The sequence below is a fragment of the Xiphophorus hellerii genome, chromosome 15 (assembly GCF_003331165.1).
Source record: "Xiphophorus hellerii strain 12219 chromosome 15, Xiphophorus_hellerii-4.1, whole genome shotgun sequence".
In the NCBI taxonomy this organism is placed as follows: Eukaryota; Metazoa; Chordata; class Actinopteri; order Cyprinodontiformes; family Poeciliidae; genus Xiphophorus; species Xiphophorus hellerii.
The window spans coordinates 26,065,111-26,081,848 of record NC_045686.1 but is presented as its reverse complement, the minus strand read 5'-3'; the positions used below and the strand labels follow the sequence as shown (position 1 = coordinate 26,081,848).

The 16,738-nt window shown below is 40.3% G+C and overlaps 1 protein-coding gene across 3 annotated transcripts in view; it reads right to left on the bottom strand.

Moving 5' to 3' along the window:
- dse (dermatan sulfate epimerase) overlaps positions 1-16,738 on the bottom strand; it is an 89,195-nt gene that overhangs the window by 11,328 nt on the left and 61,129 nt on the right. For all 3 annotated transcript variants that reach the window (XM_032585271.1, XM_032585269.1, XM_032585270.1), the window contains 2 exons: positions 12,023-12,276; positions 868-1,107 (listed from right to left, as the gene is read on the bottom strand). In XM_032585271.1, the coding sequence (XP_032441162.1) occupies positions 868-1,107; positions 12,023-12,276 (494 nt within the window). The remainder of the gene's footprint in view (positions 1-867; positions 1,108-12,022; positions 12,277-16,738) is intronic.

Here is a 16,738-nt window from a genome sequence, read left to right as displayed (position 1 = left end):
TTTATGTATAAATATTAAAGTAAAAGCTTGAAAGAGTGCGACTTGCCAGTGGAAAAGCACCTTCAGGGTTTATTCCCGCCATATGTCTATTGAACTTGTTTAGCCGCTTTAAGCAAACTCCAGTTCGTTTGCCTAGAAACTTTGGTTTGTTTGAGGATGTGTGAATGCAAAATCAAACTCTGATCTGGACCAAAAGAACAAACTGTGTCCACCTAAAATGCTGGTCTCAGTTTGGTTGAAGTGAACTCTGGTGCAGTTCAAATGGAAATGTGAATCAGACCAGAACCAGACTAGAGACCCCTCCTCAAAGCAGTCCACCAGCTCTTTGTACTCACCATCTCTGACTGCATAGAATTTCTGCAGATGACAGAACGTTTACATGCCTAACACATGCAGAGTGAAAAGGAATGGTGAGAGTACAGGTCCCTGTGGTGCTCCTGTGATACTGACAACAATTAGATGTTTTAGTCTTCTAGGAATGGCTTAGATCAAATGATATTCATATGCTAAAATGGCTCAACCAAAGTCCAGACATACTGTAAATCCAATTCAGAATCTTTGGCAAGATATTTAGAGCTTCTCCAACCAATCCCAATGAACTGTTTTGTAAAGAAGATTGAGCAAAATGTTAATGTGTGCATGTGAATGCTGGTGGAGAAATGCCACAAATGAGTTGTTACAGCACTGAAAAGAGATACATCCACATATTTCTGTTACCAAAAATATATATATAACTATACCCTACGTTTTGTTGGTCTATTACATGAAATCTTCAATGAAATTGTAGAAGCATGAAAACTTTTCTCAGGGTGCATCATTACGAAATAGATTAAATTCTAAAATTATTTCAGATTTTCACCCAGTTACCTGGTAGGATGGTCCTGTAGAGGAAGGCAAAGTGCTTCAGTAGCCAAGGATGTCTGAAGTGGCCGATGGCAAAGTGGCGCTGCACCAGAAACATGTACTGGAATAGGGAACGGGTGGTGTAGGTCCCATAGGCCACACCCTCATAAAGTGAACCATCTGTCACGTCCTGCAGAAGGACCATAGACTTCTCCATGATGGACAGAACTTGCTTTGTCCACAGGTAGGCTTCCTGAAGGTAACCTAGAACGCATTACAACAGGATGTCTGAGTTTCAACGGTAGTTATAGTGACAGTTCTTCAATCAGATCAGATTTTTATTTTTATTAAACAACTAGCATTCTAAGCCAACCTTTACTCCTAACCACAGTTCTGCTTCAGCTATAAGGGTGAAACAGAGCTACACTGTCATCTCTGTCATTTTTCTGTGTTTTAGAGATATTTAGTGTGGGGGGTAGTTTAGAGGGGCTGCTAGGGTTAGGTTCCTGGCTGGGGCAGGGGCTGCTAGTAGGCAGCCATGTTTTGTCAAAAATGAAGTCTCTGTTGCAATGCACATCTTTGACCAGGTGAGCTTCTCAGAGATCTGTATTCTGAGGAACATTCTCTCTCCACTGCATGCTACTCATGTTACATTTTTCTGCCAGCTGTAACTGTGCAATTTTAACTACCTTTAGAGTTTGTTCCAAAATTAAGTTAGTGTTTCATAAATTTGAAGTCTAATAATCACATTTGTTTTAACCTTTAGGCTCTTTCTCAACCTTCATATCTTATGGAATCAACCTATAGATTAACTCCAAAGTAAAGATTTTAACCTTTTCCTGGACAACATCTGTGGGAAAGATTTCCCAACATCCAGAGGGGGCCAAAAACAGGTGATGGCTTTAAACAGAAACCTAAGAGCTGTAATTTGATCTAGGTTTTCATTGAACCAGAGCCAAAGAAACTAATCTGTAACTTATAACTTATGACAATGCACCATCTCATTCTGCAAAGAATACCACTGTGTCATTGGCTGCTATGGGCATAAAAGAGGAGAAACTCGTGGTGTGGTCACCATCCTCTTCTGACCTCAACCCTATTGAGAACCTTTTTAGTTTCCTCAAGCAGAAGATCTGAGGGTGGAATGCAGTTCATATCAAAACAGCAGCTCTGAGAAGGTATTCTGACATCCTGCAAAGAAATTCAAGCAGAAACTTTCCACAAACTCACAAGTTCAATGGATGCAAGAATTGTGCAGGTGATATCAAAGAAGGGGTCCTATGTTAACATGTAACTTGGCCTGTTAAAATGTTTTTGATTGAAATAGCTTTTGATTTTAGCACATGTGACCACTTAATGCTGCACATTCAAAGAACGACAATTTGCAGTTCTTTATAATCCACAAAATGTTTAGAAAATCTGCTGTGCATAATAATTTGAAACAGTGCATTTTGAGTTTTTTATTGTTGAAAAAAATACTGTTCTCATGGGGAGCTTTGTTCAGTAAAATTTGATTTATACTGTAATAGTTCATGACTTGAAAATTATACTGACCATCATTTGCATTGACCATTTAAGAAAATCTGGGAAAATAGCACATGAATAATAGTAGAAAGGCAGATTCAAAGGCTATTGGAAGTGACGGTTACATTAAACAATGTTTATGGCAACGAAACAACTCTTCCTATAAACAATAAAGAGTCTGCATACCCTGCACCACGCAGCCCACCCTGGAAACTTCTGGGAGCTAAATCGAAACACACCGTGGATCTGATGAAAGGGCCAGCGGTGATAACCCCTCACCTGGATGAATCAGCATAGTCAGCTTTGAGCAGAAACCCACATCCAACTTAAACATCTGCTGCACCGAAGGAAAACAAACGAGGAGAAACTATTCCACCTGCCCTGTTTCGCAGGACAAAACGACCAGCCCGAGCAATAACACACTCCGACTCCGTGGGAATCCCACTGAAAAACAGATTTGCTGCACTTCAACAAGAATCTGTGAGGGAAACCTCACCTTCAGACATCAGCCACGATGTACGAAGCACATTCACCCTCCAAAGCGAACACTAAGCAAACCACAAATATACCAAAAGTACTTATTGTCGGAGATGAGACAGTAAATGGAATCAGCTGTTTCTGCAATGCCAAGAACACCAGAGTCATGTCCTTTCCCAAATACACTGTTTCTGCTATTACAGAGAAAATACTTTCTCTATCCACAGATCAGCCGAATATTGAAACTCTAGTTGTGCATATGGGAGCTAATGGTCTTTTTTCAGATTCTGAAAAAATACTTTGTTTTTCTGAACACTTTTGGAAACTAAAACTGAAGATTTTTCAGGAACACTTTATTTGAAGGGGTGTGAATAAGACTGACATGGCACTGTCATAAACATAACATCTGTCATGAAAATGAGTAAGTCTTCATGAATATTTGACTGCTGTCATAAAGTGTCATTCGGTAAATCATGACACTTTTAATACAAAGTTTATATTATTCAAAATGTCTTTGTTATGACAACTTGACATTAACCTAGACAAAAACGCCTTTGTTATGACAACTTGTCATTAACCTAGAGAAAATTGTCTTTGTTATGACAACTTGACATTAAAAAAGAATCATCATATGTCATAATAATATAATTAAGTGTTATTACACTGTCAAAAGCCTTAACAAAACAGTAATTAATGTTTTCCCTACCTGAAATAAAGCGATACAAGTAGGACCAACAATAAAGATTTCATTAAGCTTTGTTACACTGTCAAATGATTTTATAACAGAGTCATTAACAATTTCTTTTACATCAAGTAAAGTGGAACAAGTAGCACCAGTTACTATAATGACACTGTTATGACAGTGTCATTAATATTATCTCTTACCTCAAGTAAAGTGAAATAAGTAGCAACAGTTATGAAGATGTCATTAAGTGTCATTACAGTGTCATTAATATTAACTCTTACCTCAAATAAAGTGAAACTAGTAGCAACAATTATAAAGATGTCATTCAGTGTTATTAAAGTGTCAAATGTTATGCTAACAGAGTCACTGATATTAAGTCTTACCTCAAGTGAAGTGGAACACACTGGACTATTTATAATTACCATCATAGCTGTATAATCCCTTTGTACATTGGAATAAAACAAAAGATAACTTGTTCTTCAAACAGAGGATTTAACTTCTGGTCAGTATATTGTAACTCTGAAATACTGATTGAAAACCTAAAACAGAATTACTTATTCTTTAACTTAAGAAAATAGGTTCTTTCAACAGTCCTAACATTTTTTGCTTTGATTGTGTAAGCCATCTTCTCTTTATAGACTTCCTGTAATGCTCTGAAAACAGGGAGATCTTTTTCTTGTCTTCATTTCCTGGAAACAGCTCTTTGAAGGTGTCCGGAAATGCTTAGAAATTATAGCTGCTCTTGCAATACTAAATTATGGTGAAAGCCTTTTCATGAATTCAAACTTGGTAACTCTCTTCTGGATATTCTCATAGTGGGTGATGATTGTGGTCACTTAAAAAAAGAACAAAAACAAATAAACTCCTTGTGTCATTCCTGGACAGTCAGCTCAACTTTGCTGAAAACACTGCATCTTTAAGAACTGTTCTCAGAGACTCTATTTTTCAAGAAGATCTAGTGATCATGGGGTTACCCAACTTGAGATTGTGTACAACCTCTAGTTAGGTAGAGCTTGTTGAGTTAAAATATTAAAACTTAACATTCTAACTTGAATTTTAACTCGACTCAAGTTAAAACATTTTAACTCAAGTTTTAACTTTTCATCTCCTCAGTTGATTTGGTCACATGAGCTGCAGACTAACAGACAATCTTTTAAGAATACTTTGAATGGCAGGTATAACAGCAGGTAAATAGTGGTGAAACCAAAAACAGCTCTGTCTCAACTGTTTGCTGAAAGAACAGGGAAGACTGGCAAGGAATATTTTAGCAGAGAGCATCCATCCTTGTTTTTTGTCAGTTTGAACCTCTGAGCTCATGAAGGTGTTACTGTGTTCCTCTGGCAACTAAGAACATCTATTAGATATCATTTATTGTCAATGCAATAATTATTCTTAACCAAACTAAATGATAACATTTACCTATAGAGTTCTAAGTGTTTTGCTCTATTTACAAATTGTTGATAATGTGATTCAATGAATATGTTTTATCGTTTTAGAGTTGAAGGAAAATTTCCATGTTGATAGACTAAATATTGTCATCTTATTTTTTCCTATATACAAGACTCTACCAACAAAAAGTCTCTCAGAATAATATACATGGCACCATAAAAACAAAAATGTGAATTTTTGCTAGTGTCTGTTTAACAACCCTGGTTGTAACAACCTGGGTTGTTATTCTTCTGTACCTAAGTCATTTGTTTGTTACTGACTTTTGCTCAATTAAATTTCTTATATGTACATTGCAAACAGTATTTTTATTATAGATGATCATGATGTTTTTCATGTCTCCTTATTTCTTTTGTTCCTCCTATAATTTATGGAGATACATAGATATTATTTAGAATGTGTAAAAGTATTGTTTATGTCATTTAATTAGCTCTACATCCTTAAGGAAATGAAAAAATATGGTGTTGTCATAACAAAGACATTTTTGTCTAGATTAATGTCAAAGACATTCTGAATAATGTCAACTTTGTACTAAAAGTGTCATTATTTACAGAATGATAACCACAGGATCTTCTCTGAACATTTCCACCTTTTCAGACCTGAAGGATGACATCTTAATAAACATTGGATAAAGCTATTCTCTGCATATTTATTTCATTTCATCAACAGGAACAACAATGTGGCCACAGAACAATCGACCGAAGGACGCCTGATTAAGTCGGCCCGTAAGCAAAAAACGACAAAAAGGACCCGTCCCCCCACCCGTAGGCAGAGGGAGGCTACCCTCTCGTTCACCAGGGTAAACCCCAACGTACAGGCGCCGAGATGAGGGGCAACAAGTATGCCCACTCCTGCCCGACGCCTCTCACCGTGGGCAACTCCAGAGTGGAAGTATGTCCAGCCCCTCTCAAGGAGACTGGTTCCATAGCCAGAGCCATGCATCGAGGCGAGACCGACTATTTCTATCCGGAACCTCTCAACCTCACACACTAGCTCCGGCTCCTTCCCCACCAGAGAGGTGACATTCCACGTCCACGTACCAGCCAGCTTCTGCAACCGAGGATCGGATCGTCAGGGTCCCCTCCCTCGGGCTCCATGGGAAAAAGCCTGGCCACCAGACGCTCGCCATCGTGCCCCCCCTCCAGGCCTGGCTCCAGAGTGGGGTCCCGGTGACCCGCGTCCGGGCGAGGGAACGCCAAATCCAATATTTTTAATCATCATTGGGGTCTTCAGGCTGTGCTTTGTCTGGTCCCTCACCTAGGACCTGTCTGCCTTGGGTGACCTTACCAGGGGCATGAAGCTCCAGCCAGCATAGCTCCTAGGATCATTGGGGCACTCAAACCCCTCCACCACGATAAGGTGGCAGCCCAAGGAGAGGACTATCGAATATTCCGATAGTTAACACCAAAAGCTTTACTAATTAATGACTCTGTCACCCAGCATACTATTGATCTTGTGTTCCTGACAGAAACATGGTTGGATGACAATAGTCCTGCCTATCATTGCAAATGATCTGATTCAAATAGTAAACTCATCCTTTACATCAGGTGTTTTCCCCCAGGCTTTTAAAACAGCATCCATCAAACCACTGATAAAAAAGAACAATCTGGACAAATCACAAGTGCAGAATTACAGGCCGATCTCTAACCTCCCATTAATCAGCAAAATTACTGAAAAAGCTGTGTTTAAACAGTTAAATAGCTTCCTAACTATAACCAACCACTTTGACTCCTTCCAGTCTGGTTTCCAGTCTCACCACAATATGGAGACTGCCCTAGTCAAAGTGTTAAATGATATTCATATAAACATGGACTGTGGAAGAACCACCGTGCTGGTTCTGCTTTTGGCACTGTTGATCATGACAAATTACTGAATTGACTGAAGAGTTGGGTTGGACTCTTTGGTCCATTACTCAACTGGTTCGAATCTTACATAAAGAACAGGGATTTCTTTGTTTATAGAACAAAGGAAACTGTAGGAAACTTCACATTGAAGCAGACAGAAGTCACATGTGGAGAACCCCAAGGCTCAATAAGACCTCTCTTATTCAATATCTACATTCTCCCATTAGCTCAGGTTATAACAAGAAATAAGATTAGCTACGCGGATGATACACAGCTCTACATTAGGATGTCACGAGGTGACTCAGAACCTATCCAATCACTGACCAGATGCTTAGAACAGATAAATGTGTGGATGTGCCAAAACTTTCTTCAGCTGAACAGAAACAAAACTGAAGTTATTTATCTTCGGACCTAAAGAGAGACGATCTAGAGTCAACGCACAGTGTTAAATGATATTAACTAAAAATTAGTTGTAATTTTTAGTTATTACAACTAAAAACTAGTGATCAGGCCTGGGAGTAGTGATGGACTCTGACCTGAACCTTCAAAGTCACATAAAGACAGTTACAAAGTCAACCTTCTATCACCTGAAGAATATTTCTAGGATTACAGGACTAATATCTCAGCAAGATCTAGAGAAACTCATCCATGCGTTTATTTAGTCACATTGATTACTGCAACAGTGTCTTCACAGGTTTGTCTTAAAAATCAATCCTCCAGCTGCAGCTTGATCCAGAACGCTGCTGCTTGCATTCTCACTAAAACCAGGAAATTAGAGCACATCACAACAGTTTTAAAGTCACTACACTGGCTCTCTGTAGCTCAGAGAATAGACCTTAAAATACTGTTGTTAGTTTTTAAATCACTGAAAGGCTTAGCATCACAATACATTAAAAATCTGGTGCTGTTGTATCAACCTTCCAGACCTCTCAGGTCTTCTGGTTCTGGTCTGCTTTGCATTCACAGAACTAGAATCAAACATGGAGAAGCAGCATTCAGCTTCTACGCACCACAAAATCTGGAACAAACTTCCACAAAACTGCAAACAGCTGAAACTTAGATTTAAAGAGTTTATTTAAATCTAGACTAAAAACCCAGCTCTTCAGAGTTGGTTTTGAAACCTAATCATGAAACATTAATCAATAATCTGATGCGCAAAATGTAATGTTGTTGACTGTGTATTTTATGACGTTGTATTTTTGTGTTTTTATGATGAAAAGCACTTTGAAATGCCTTGTTGCCTAAAGGTTCTGTACAAGTAAAATGTGATTGCTTGATTGACTGATAGGCTGAATTTACCAATTTACCACATAGCCTTTGCTGATTCAGTGGAACACGAGACCAGATAACACTGAAACACACACCTTTCAGCTTACAGGGTTCTTAATGGAGTTAAAGTGGACTGAAGAGTCGTAGCTGATTTGGTGGATTTAAACAGCTGAAACTTCACATAGAAACACAGGCATTCTTCAGCTAAACCAAACTGAACTAAACTTAACCATGTGAAATTGTAAACGGTTAATATCTGTAAACTTAACATTCCATCCTGCTGTCATGAACATTTTCAATCTGAGTTGTTTTAAATTAAAGAAGGTCATCTAAACATACTTAGTTACTGTAATCCAGCTGTATTTTAACCAAAGCATGTCACAGATATTTTGTAAGTCCTTAGGAACCTAGGCCATCATGTGACAAAGAGAGAAAACATGTCTCTTAAAACTAACTACAACATTTTGGGCTTTCAGACAAAGTGAGAACAAACAACAAAAGGTGTGTACAGAGATGTCATGCACAACAAGGTGGAAGCCCTTGATATTACTGCTAAATCCAATTTCTCCCCATCCATCTTTTCCATAATCTTATTACTGTCACTAATATGTCTCTTATATCACTCATAGATAGATTTTTCTTTCTCTTTCTACATCCCCTTTCTCACACCCAGTGTGACATCAGCTCTTATTCTTATATGAATAATTAATATCTACTCCAGATTTTAAATGACCTTAAAAATACTTTAGTACAATAATGATTGGTTTAGTGGTTTGCCTCTTCAAATTAGATATGGGAGTTGTTGTAGGTGAGGAAAGAGGAAAGATTCAGCTTTAAAAAACCTGAAGGAGTTTATGATCTTGAATAAAACAGAAAGTGTCCCTCTTTCACATATTTCCAATCATCCACCTGAGGCTATATTAGGCCTCCCTCTCTGTGCTGCTCTGCACTATGTATGCTGCCTTTGTCGCACACCGTTTACTGTAAGAACAAGTTAGCCCACAAACACTCTGACCACAGCTCATTCAGGATTCCAGAGAAGTTGGTGGGATTGAGCAGACACCCACCCAAATAGGCTGGTCTTCCCCATGGATTTTTCCTGACCAGTGTTTGACTTGGGGACCGCTGGCCAGGACAGAGCAGGTATTTACCCCCAAACACGAAATATAGCTTGGACACACACAAATAGGGCACACACAAATAGCACATTGATACTAACACAGCATTATTGCTCATACAGGGAATACACTGCAGTACCCTGTCACTACGCAGCAATGTTAAAACAGTACATACATTTCAGAGTAGCTCTGTATTTGAATTAAGATTAAATAAGGGAAAATGTACTTTTTTTGGATAACTGTTTCTTCTTGTTTTGGATTCTGTTTAACTTGACTGACTTTTGGCAATATTTTCCATACTTTGCTACTTTATTATGCATAACCATAGCAACGGGGTGGCTTAAATTCAGTTCATTTTAAAAGTACTTTATTGATCCATGAGGAAAATTAAATGTTGTAATTCATATTAATTCAAATTCTTCATAGAGTTATTGTTGGCAGGAAAGACCTTTTGCAGCAATCTTTATTACAGTGAATTTGAAGAAGTCTCTGACTTAAAACACTTTGTTTTCCTAAGACATTCTCATGAATATCTGGTCTCATGAAGAGGCTGGTCAGGGTTGTTCATAATTTTCTTGATTTTATGACTGAAGGATCCAAGGATCAGGAACCTCTACAGCACCTGAAAAAAATACTTTATCCAACAGCTTCAGTCATGTAAAAAACATTAGACCCTCTAGGTTTTCACAATTATTTGAACAGTAAATTAGTTCTTATATTAGTTTTCAGCAATCCTAAATTCAAGTATTATAAATAAACACTATAAGCGGAATAAAATACTTTTAAAATTTTCTGCTAAATGTAACAAAAGGTGAAATTTCTGGTGATGTTAAATCAAATCACCTCCACATTTATTCCCACTTCAAAGTGGCTAAAACCGCACACAAATTTATATTTTCTTACTCAGACTCAACTATTTAAGCCCCAGACTCTGTGTGCTCCTGACTGTTGAAGTGAGAGTGAACAGCACAGTTAAATCCAAAGAGCTGTCTGCACCTTCTGATAAAAACTATATTGGTATATCAGATTAAAAAAACAATTTAAAATCTGTTGCTGTCAGTAAGTTTACAAGTCTGCCTACCTAAGTGAGTTCACACCAAGAGCAGACCACAAGGTGCAAAAAAAGTCCTCAAAAACCCTAAAACATTAATATTGAAGAAGGCTCCTTTTACTGTTGATATGAAAATCTGTTCAATTTCTGTTCAATCAGAAACAGATGGCACAGTTTAACTTTTAGAGAAAATGTGCACCAAGGTTCCAAACAGAAACATGAAAAAATGGAACTGTTTCATTCAAAATAAATAAATACTGTTATTGATAACTAATTAACAAATACTCCATTAAATAAATACATGTCACCATAAAATAAAAGCGAGTTAAATGTAAATATTTTTAATGGGGAGCTTATTTTGTCAATCACTGTTTAGTTTATTTTCAAGATTTATTTATGTAATTATTTTATTGTTTATTTATTTCATAATGGTGTTTTATTTTGTGACACTTTTATTTTGAAAGCTACTTCGTGGACCTTTAATTTACCATATATTCCAGGCTATATTCCTTACTATAAGCCGCACCTACAAGTTTTTTTTAAAAAACTGGGAATGTACATATGTAAGATGCACTGGGCTATAAGCAGCTGGTATCTTTGCCGCTCTCGGATTTCTACAAGGCTCCATCCTTCGTAAATCTGATATTAAGGACGCAGCCCTCCGTCTCCAACGCCAAACCATGGATTCATTCACACCGAGCTTACGTGCAGCAGCTCTATTTCCCTCCTGTACTGCCAGATTGATAGCCCTCAACTTAAAAGCTGCATCACATGAACTTCTTCGTGCTGTTTCCATGATGAGGTGGTATGAGTTTGAAAACATTTCTCCTCTGTGCCTGCTGCTAGCATGTGTTTGTTCTAAATAAAAATTTGCGCTTTTTTCTTTTGACTTCCAATTTTGACTTCCAATGACTCACTTCCTGCTAAAGAGCCCTGTGGCGGTTGAAGAAAAATCCACAGAAAAGCCGCACCAGGCGCCGCATGGTTCAAAGCATGGGAAAAAAGTAGCAGCTTATTGTCCGAAAAATACGGTACTTGTAATTTTACAAGTGTTATAAATGTTATATAAAAGAAGGGTTATATTAATGCTTACTAACACTAATATCTAAATATTAGTGTTATCCAAAGTGCACCCATCCAAAGTGCTAGCACTTTGGATGGGTGCTAGCACTTTGGATGGGTGTAGTTTCTCAACAAATAAGCAATTTACCCTTGCTTATTAAAGCATATTCTACTCTAAGAAAAAAAAAGTTTTTGTGTTATTGTAAAAAGACTCCAAAGAAGACTTTTATTTTTCTATCCAAAAGAAGAACATTGGAGGATAATTTTATTTAATTTTTTTGTTCTTCCTTTAAACCTTTCCCTTGTTTTGATTAATTCCTGTACGTTTTGAGGTCCAGAGGATGCCTTTGGCATAAAATAAACTCGCTATTCCAGAAGAAAGAACCTGATACCAGCTGTTAGAAGCATGGAGGTGGAAACATGATGGTTAGGGACCTGTCCATAATTGTGATATTATAGTATTCTTTAATACTTGAGCTTGAGGAAAACATGAGAACATGTGAAAAATAAAACTTAAGCTGAAGCAAAACTGGACCTTGTGGCATAACAATGACCCAAAACACACTAGTAAACTGACCAAGGACTGGTTGAAACAACTAAGAAGGTCAGTTGTGGGCTGAAACATAAACCTGTGACTTGATCTCAGGAAGATGCTGTGGGGTGACTAGAAAAAGGCAGGGAACCCCACAGGGTGGGCACCCACCTTGGGTCATGTAGACCAGGCTTCCGGTGAGCAGAGCCACACAGTTTGTGGGCTGATGATTGTGCAGGTACTGGAACCCCCAGCCACGTACATAGGACTTCTCGTACATCAAGCGAGATGCATTGCCTATCACCTGAAGGAAGCGATCCTGTTGGCCTTTGTTCAAGTACTCATACAGGAAGTCGTAGGCCGTGGCAAATCCAACCAGCGAGTGTGCCAAAGGAACTTCATCCCAGGGGGCATCCTTCACCAACCTGTAGTCCATACACAGGGGAAAGATGGAAGAACGCTATCAGACATACAAGAAGCAAGAACACAGAGAGGTCCGCAGGTTTTCCCTTCTTTCAGTAAAGTCTTAGAAAACGATTTGACATAAGCAGGTAAACTTTACCATCAATTAACACATTGATAGCAAAACCATTTTAATAAGCATTTTCACCCCACAGCTGCAGCTGCACCAATAAAGACACAAAGAGAGAATCAAAGTGCAGAGTGAGCAGAATTTCTTTTCTTTTACACAGGCTAGACTCCCAGAGTGCTGAGGTCATGGAATTCCAAACGTGCTATCTGCCTGGTGATAAGAAGCATGAAATGCTGTATAATCACTCTGTGCAGAAATGAGCATGAGATGTGACTATGAAAGTAGTGACCTCATATAAACATTATCTGACTCAACGGATCAAACTGATTCTTTTTGGATATACATGGCTTATGATATCATGTACATCTTTTCTTTGGATTTTTCTCTGAGATCTTTCCTTAGGAATCAGACGCTGGTGCTTCAAAAATAATTTATCATTTATTTTTAATTCAAGTAAAAAAATTGTTAACAAAGAAGCTGGTTGTTCACACAGTCCTATGTCCTAGTGGAATGTTGAGTGGAAGGAAAAGCAGAGCAGGAAAAGGCAGACAAGCATCAGGGAAAACTGTGTCCTTCAAGAGATTCTGAGGCAAAGCCCACAGTTTCATAAGAGATTCACAAGAAAACTGCTGCTACAGTCAGATTCTTATATGTATCCTGGGGACGGTCCACTGGGTTTTAACTACATTGTAACAAATGGCTGTAAAAACTACAGCATGAAAATACAGTAAGGTGGCTGGGTTTTGAAAATACAGCTCTTTACTGTGATCTGGAATGCATATGCAAAGTATATGGGACGTGATTGGACCGCTGGATCACGTGCAGATATTTACTGCTGTACTGTAAATTTTTAACGTACAGTTGCACTGTGGGATTGTTACCAACTGGAGGCGAACGTTCACAGGCTAGAGGGCGGGGCCAACAATAGACCTTACCAAGCTCCGCCCACAACAGACCCATGTGACCGCAAGTCTCACAAACAAAGCCTCTCGGCGTGTTGTTTCTATAAACATGACTCGATTAGTGCATCATTTCTACCGGATTTTCACAATATATCAGCTACTTCAATGGATAGAGGAACTAACAAGTTCATGTCATCATCTGGGAGCAGGTTACTGGTTTCTCAATCACAAGCTGGTTGCAAACCTGAGGTAGATCTGAAATTTGGTTTGATGACCTCAATATGAGAAGCTACAGACTGATAGGAGGAACCAAAGAGCTCTGTAAAGGTAAAGGCAAATCTTCTGAAGTTGGGATATAATTAATTTAATTTCACATAATTACCACAGTCGAAGCCATTTGTTTGTTAAAATTTAATGAAATATATTTGTTCTATTTGATGTTTGTTGTGAGGCAAATCTTCTGAAGTTGGGATATAATTAATTTAATTTCACATAATTACCACGGTCGAAGCCATTTGTTTGTTAAAATTTAATGAAATATATTTCAATCTGGAGAGACTCAGACGGAGATAAGAAGACAATTAGAAGAGGTTATTGACAAACAGAATTTAAAGTCTTTGGCGCTCGGGCCCCGGCTGGGGATAACGGTTATCGTAGCGTTAGCGATAGGCTTCAGATGAGCATTCCCGATGCTGTTAGGAACGTCATCCCCCAGGGCCCGGCACTGGTGGTGGGGGTTGAAGAAGGGTGCGGGCCTCAGGACCGGGCGAATGGAGGAGAAGGGGTGGTGGTGGGTTGAGCTCGGCTGGAGAGCGAAGGACACCATGAATGAAGGTCCTTGTTAGCTGGGACTTGGTTGATGATTGGACGTGACGAGGCTTGGTCCGGCGTTGATAGGTCGACGATTGTGGGCAGGTCGCTTCAATTAACGGGTCCCGGTGGGGATAAAAGAGTCTTCCAGTTTGAATTTGCGCCTAGGCTTCATTTCAATCTGGAGAGACTCAGATGGAGATAAGAAGACAATTAGAAGAGTTTATTGACAAACAGAATTTAAAGTCTTTGGAGCTCGGGCCCCGGCTGGGGATAACGGTTATCGCAGCGTTAGCGATAGGCTTCAGATGAGCATCCCCGATGCTGTTAGGAATGTCATCCCCCAAAAAGAGGCCGAGGCCGGGGCCGAGGCCGTGAATATAAGGCAGAAAGTAAAAAGGGGAAAGAAGTTGCGCTGACTTTGGCTACCAAGTTAATAACGTAAAGGAAGCGTTCTGTTTCAGAAGTGACATGACAGCTGAAGGAGAGGGAGAGTAGGACGGGAAAGTGAAGACCAGCTGGGAATGCTGCAGGGCAAGAGGTGGTAGAATACACAAAACACAGGGCATGGGGACGTGGTGTGAGAGCCGGCTGGGGATATGGCAGTACGAGGGAGGAAGGGATGTTGGAAGGTGACGGCCGGCTGAGGACACAACGGGGCATAGAGTAGCAGAACGCAGGGTATGGGGATGCTGGAGGATAAGCCGGCTGGAAATGCTGTGGGGCTAGTGGAATGGACGTGGGCGGGCGATAGCCGGCTGAGGACACGGCAGGGCATGATGATAGGAAAGCCGGCGGGGAATGCGAAGGGCGAGAATGAAGGGATACAAGCGGGGCTTAGAAGAGGGGATGCTGGTTTAAAAAACGCCAGCATTAACTAATGCAGGGTATAGGATGGAGGGAGCAGGGTATAAGATGAGGGGATGCTGGTTGAAAAACGCCAGCATTAACTAATGCAGGGTATAGGATGGAGGGAGCAGGGCATAAGATGAGGGGATGCTGGTTGAAAAACGCCAGCATTAACTAATGCAGGGTATAGGATGGAGGGAGCAGGGTATAAGATGAGGGGATGCTGGTTGAAAAACGGCAGCATTAAGTAATGCAGGGTATAGGATGGAGGGAGCAGGGCATAAGATGAGGGGATGCTGGTTGAAAAACGCCCGCATTAACTAATGCGGGGTATAGGATGGAGGGAGCAGGGCATAAGATGAGGGGATGCTGGTTGAAAAACGGCAGCATTAAGTAATGCGGGGTATAGGATGGAGGGAGCAGGGCATAAGATGAGGGGATGCTGGTTGAAAAACGCCAGCATTAACTAATGCGGGGCATAGGATGGAGGGAGCAGGGCATAAGATGAGGGGATGCTGGTTGAAAAATGCCAGCATTAACTAATGCAGGGTATAGGATGGAGGGAGCAGGGCATAAGATAAAGGGACGCGTTGAATAGAGGAGATGGCGCGGGGAATAGGATACGGGGCAGCTGGCTAGAAAAAGAAGCCTGCTGGTAGCGGCAGGGCTTAGGAGGTAACGATGACATGGAAGGGACCAGCAGGGGAAGGAACAGGACAAGGGATGAGGGGCAGCTGGTTAGAAAAGAAGCAAGCTGGAAGCGCGGCAGGGCATTAGAGTAGAGAGGGGCAGATGGCTGGAGGACAGCTGGGAATGGTTCAAGGCATAGGGAGAAGTGACGCTGGGAGAAGAGTGATTGATATGGGTGAGCGGGGACACAGCGGGGCATGGGCTGCTGGTAGAAAAAGGCCGGCAGGGGACACAGCAGGGCAAGGGAAGGTGGAATGCTGATAGGTGAAGGCCAGCAGAGGTGATATAATGATACTATGGAGTGATATTACTGATAGAGAATGAAATCCCCCAAAAAAGAGCTGAGGCCGGGGCCGAAGCTCAGAATTAGAGGCAGGAGGAGCTAGGCTAACTAGAGGCTTACAGGCTGTGTCTCGAGGAGTAATTAGAAGATAATTGCAGAGATAGAGGTAAGAGATGAGAAGATAGGTATATGAAGGTGAACAAAGGTAAAGTGGATGCTATGAAAAGATATGTTAGCTGGTGGAAGGAAGTTAGCTGTGAGATATTGAGATAGCGAAAAGAGGATGGGAGAATGGATAGACTAGAGTGAGAAAATAACTGCCTGCTACTGGAGATGGGATGCTGATGCTAGGATCAGACTCACAGGGTGACGTTAGAGGAAACGGGCGAAAGACAAGATCATTCTAGAATGAACCTGAAAATAAAGGTGTGAAGGATGATGAGGGGAAGGACATGCATCACATTTGCTGCATAAGAGTGTGCACTTTTGCCTGAGGTTGACCAACCACCACCACCAGTGGATCGTGCAGTGCTCGTCTGGCACTGAAGGAAGCTGCGAACACGGAGGAGAGATACTTATTATGTGAAAAGAATGCTGAAGATGAACTGGGGATTTTTATATATATACACCCATATATAAATTATGTAAAACTTTTGCACTTATTGGATTAAAGAACAATGATTCGCCAGATCTAGAACATCATCCGTGTGTTTATCTTCAGTTGCACTGGTTACTGCCACGCGACTTCGCGGGTCTTTCCAACAAATCAATCAAACGCTGCAGCTGATCAAAAATGCTACTGATCACGTTCTCGCTAAAAC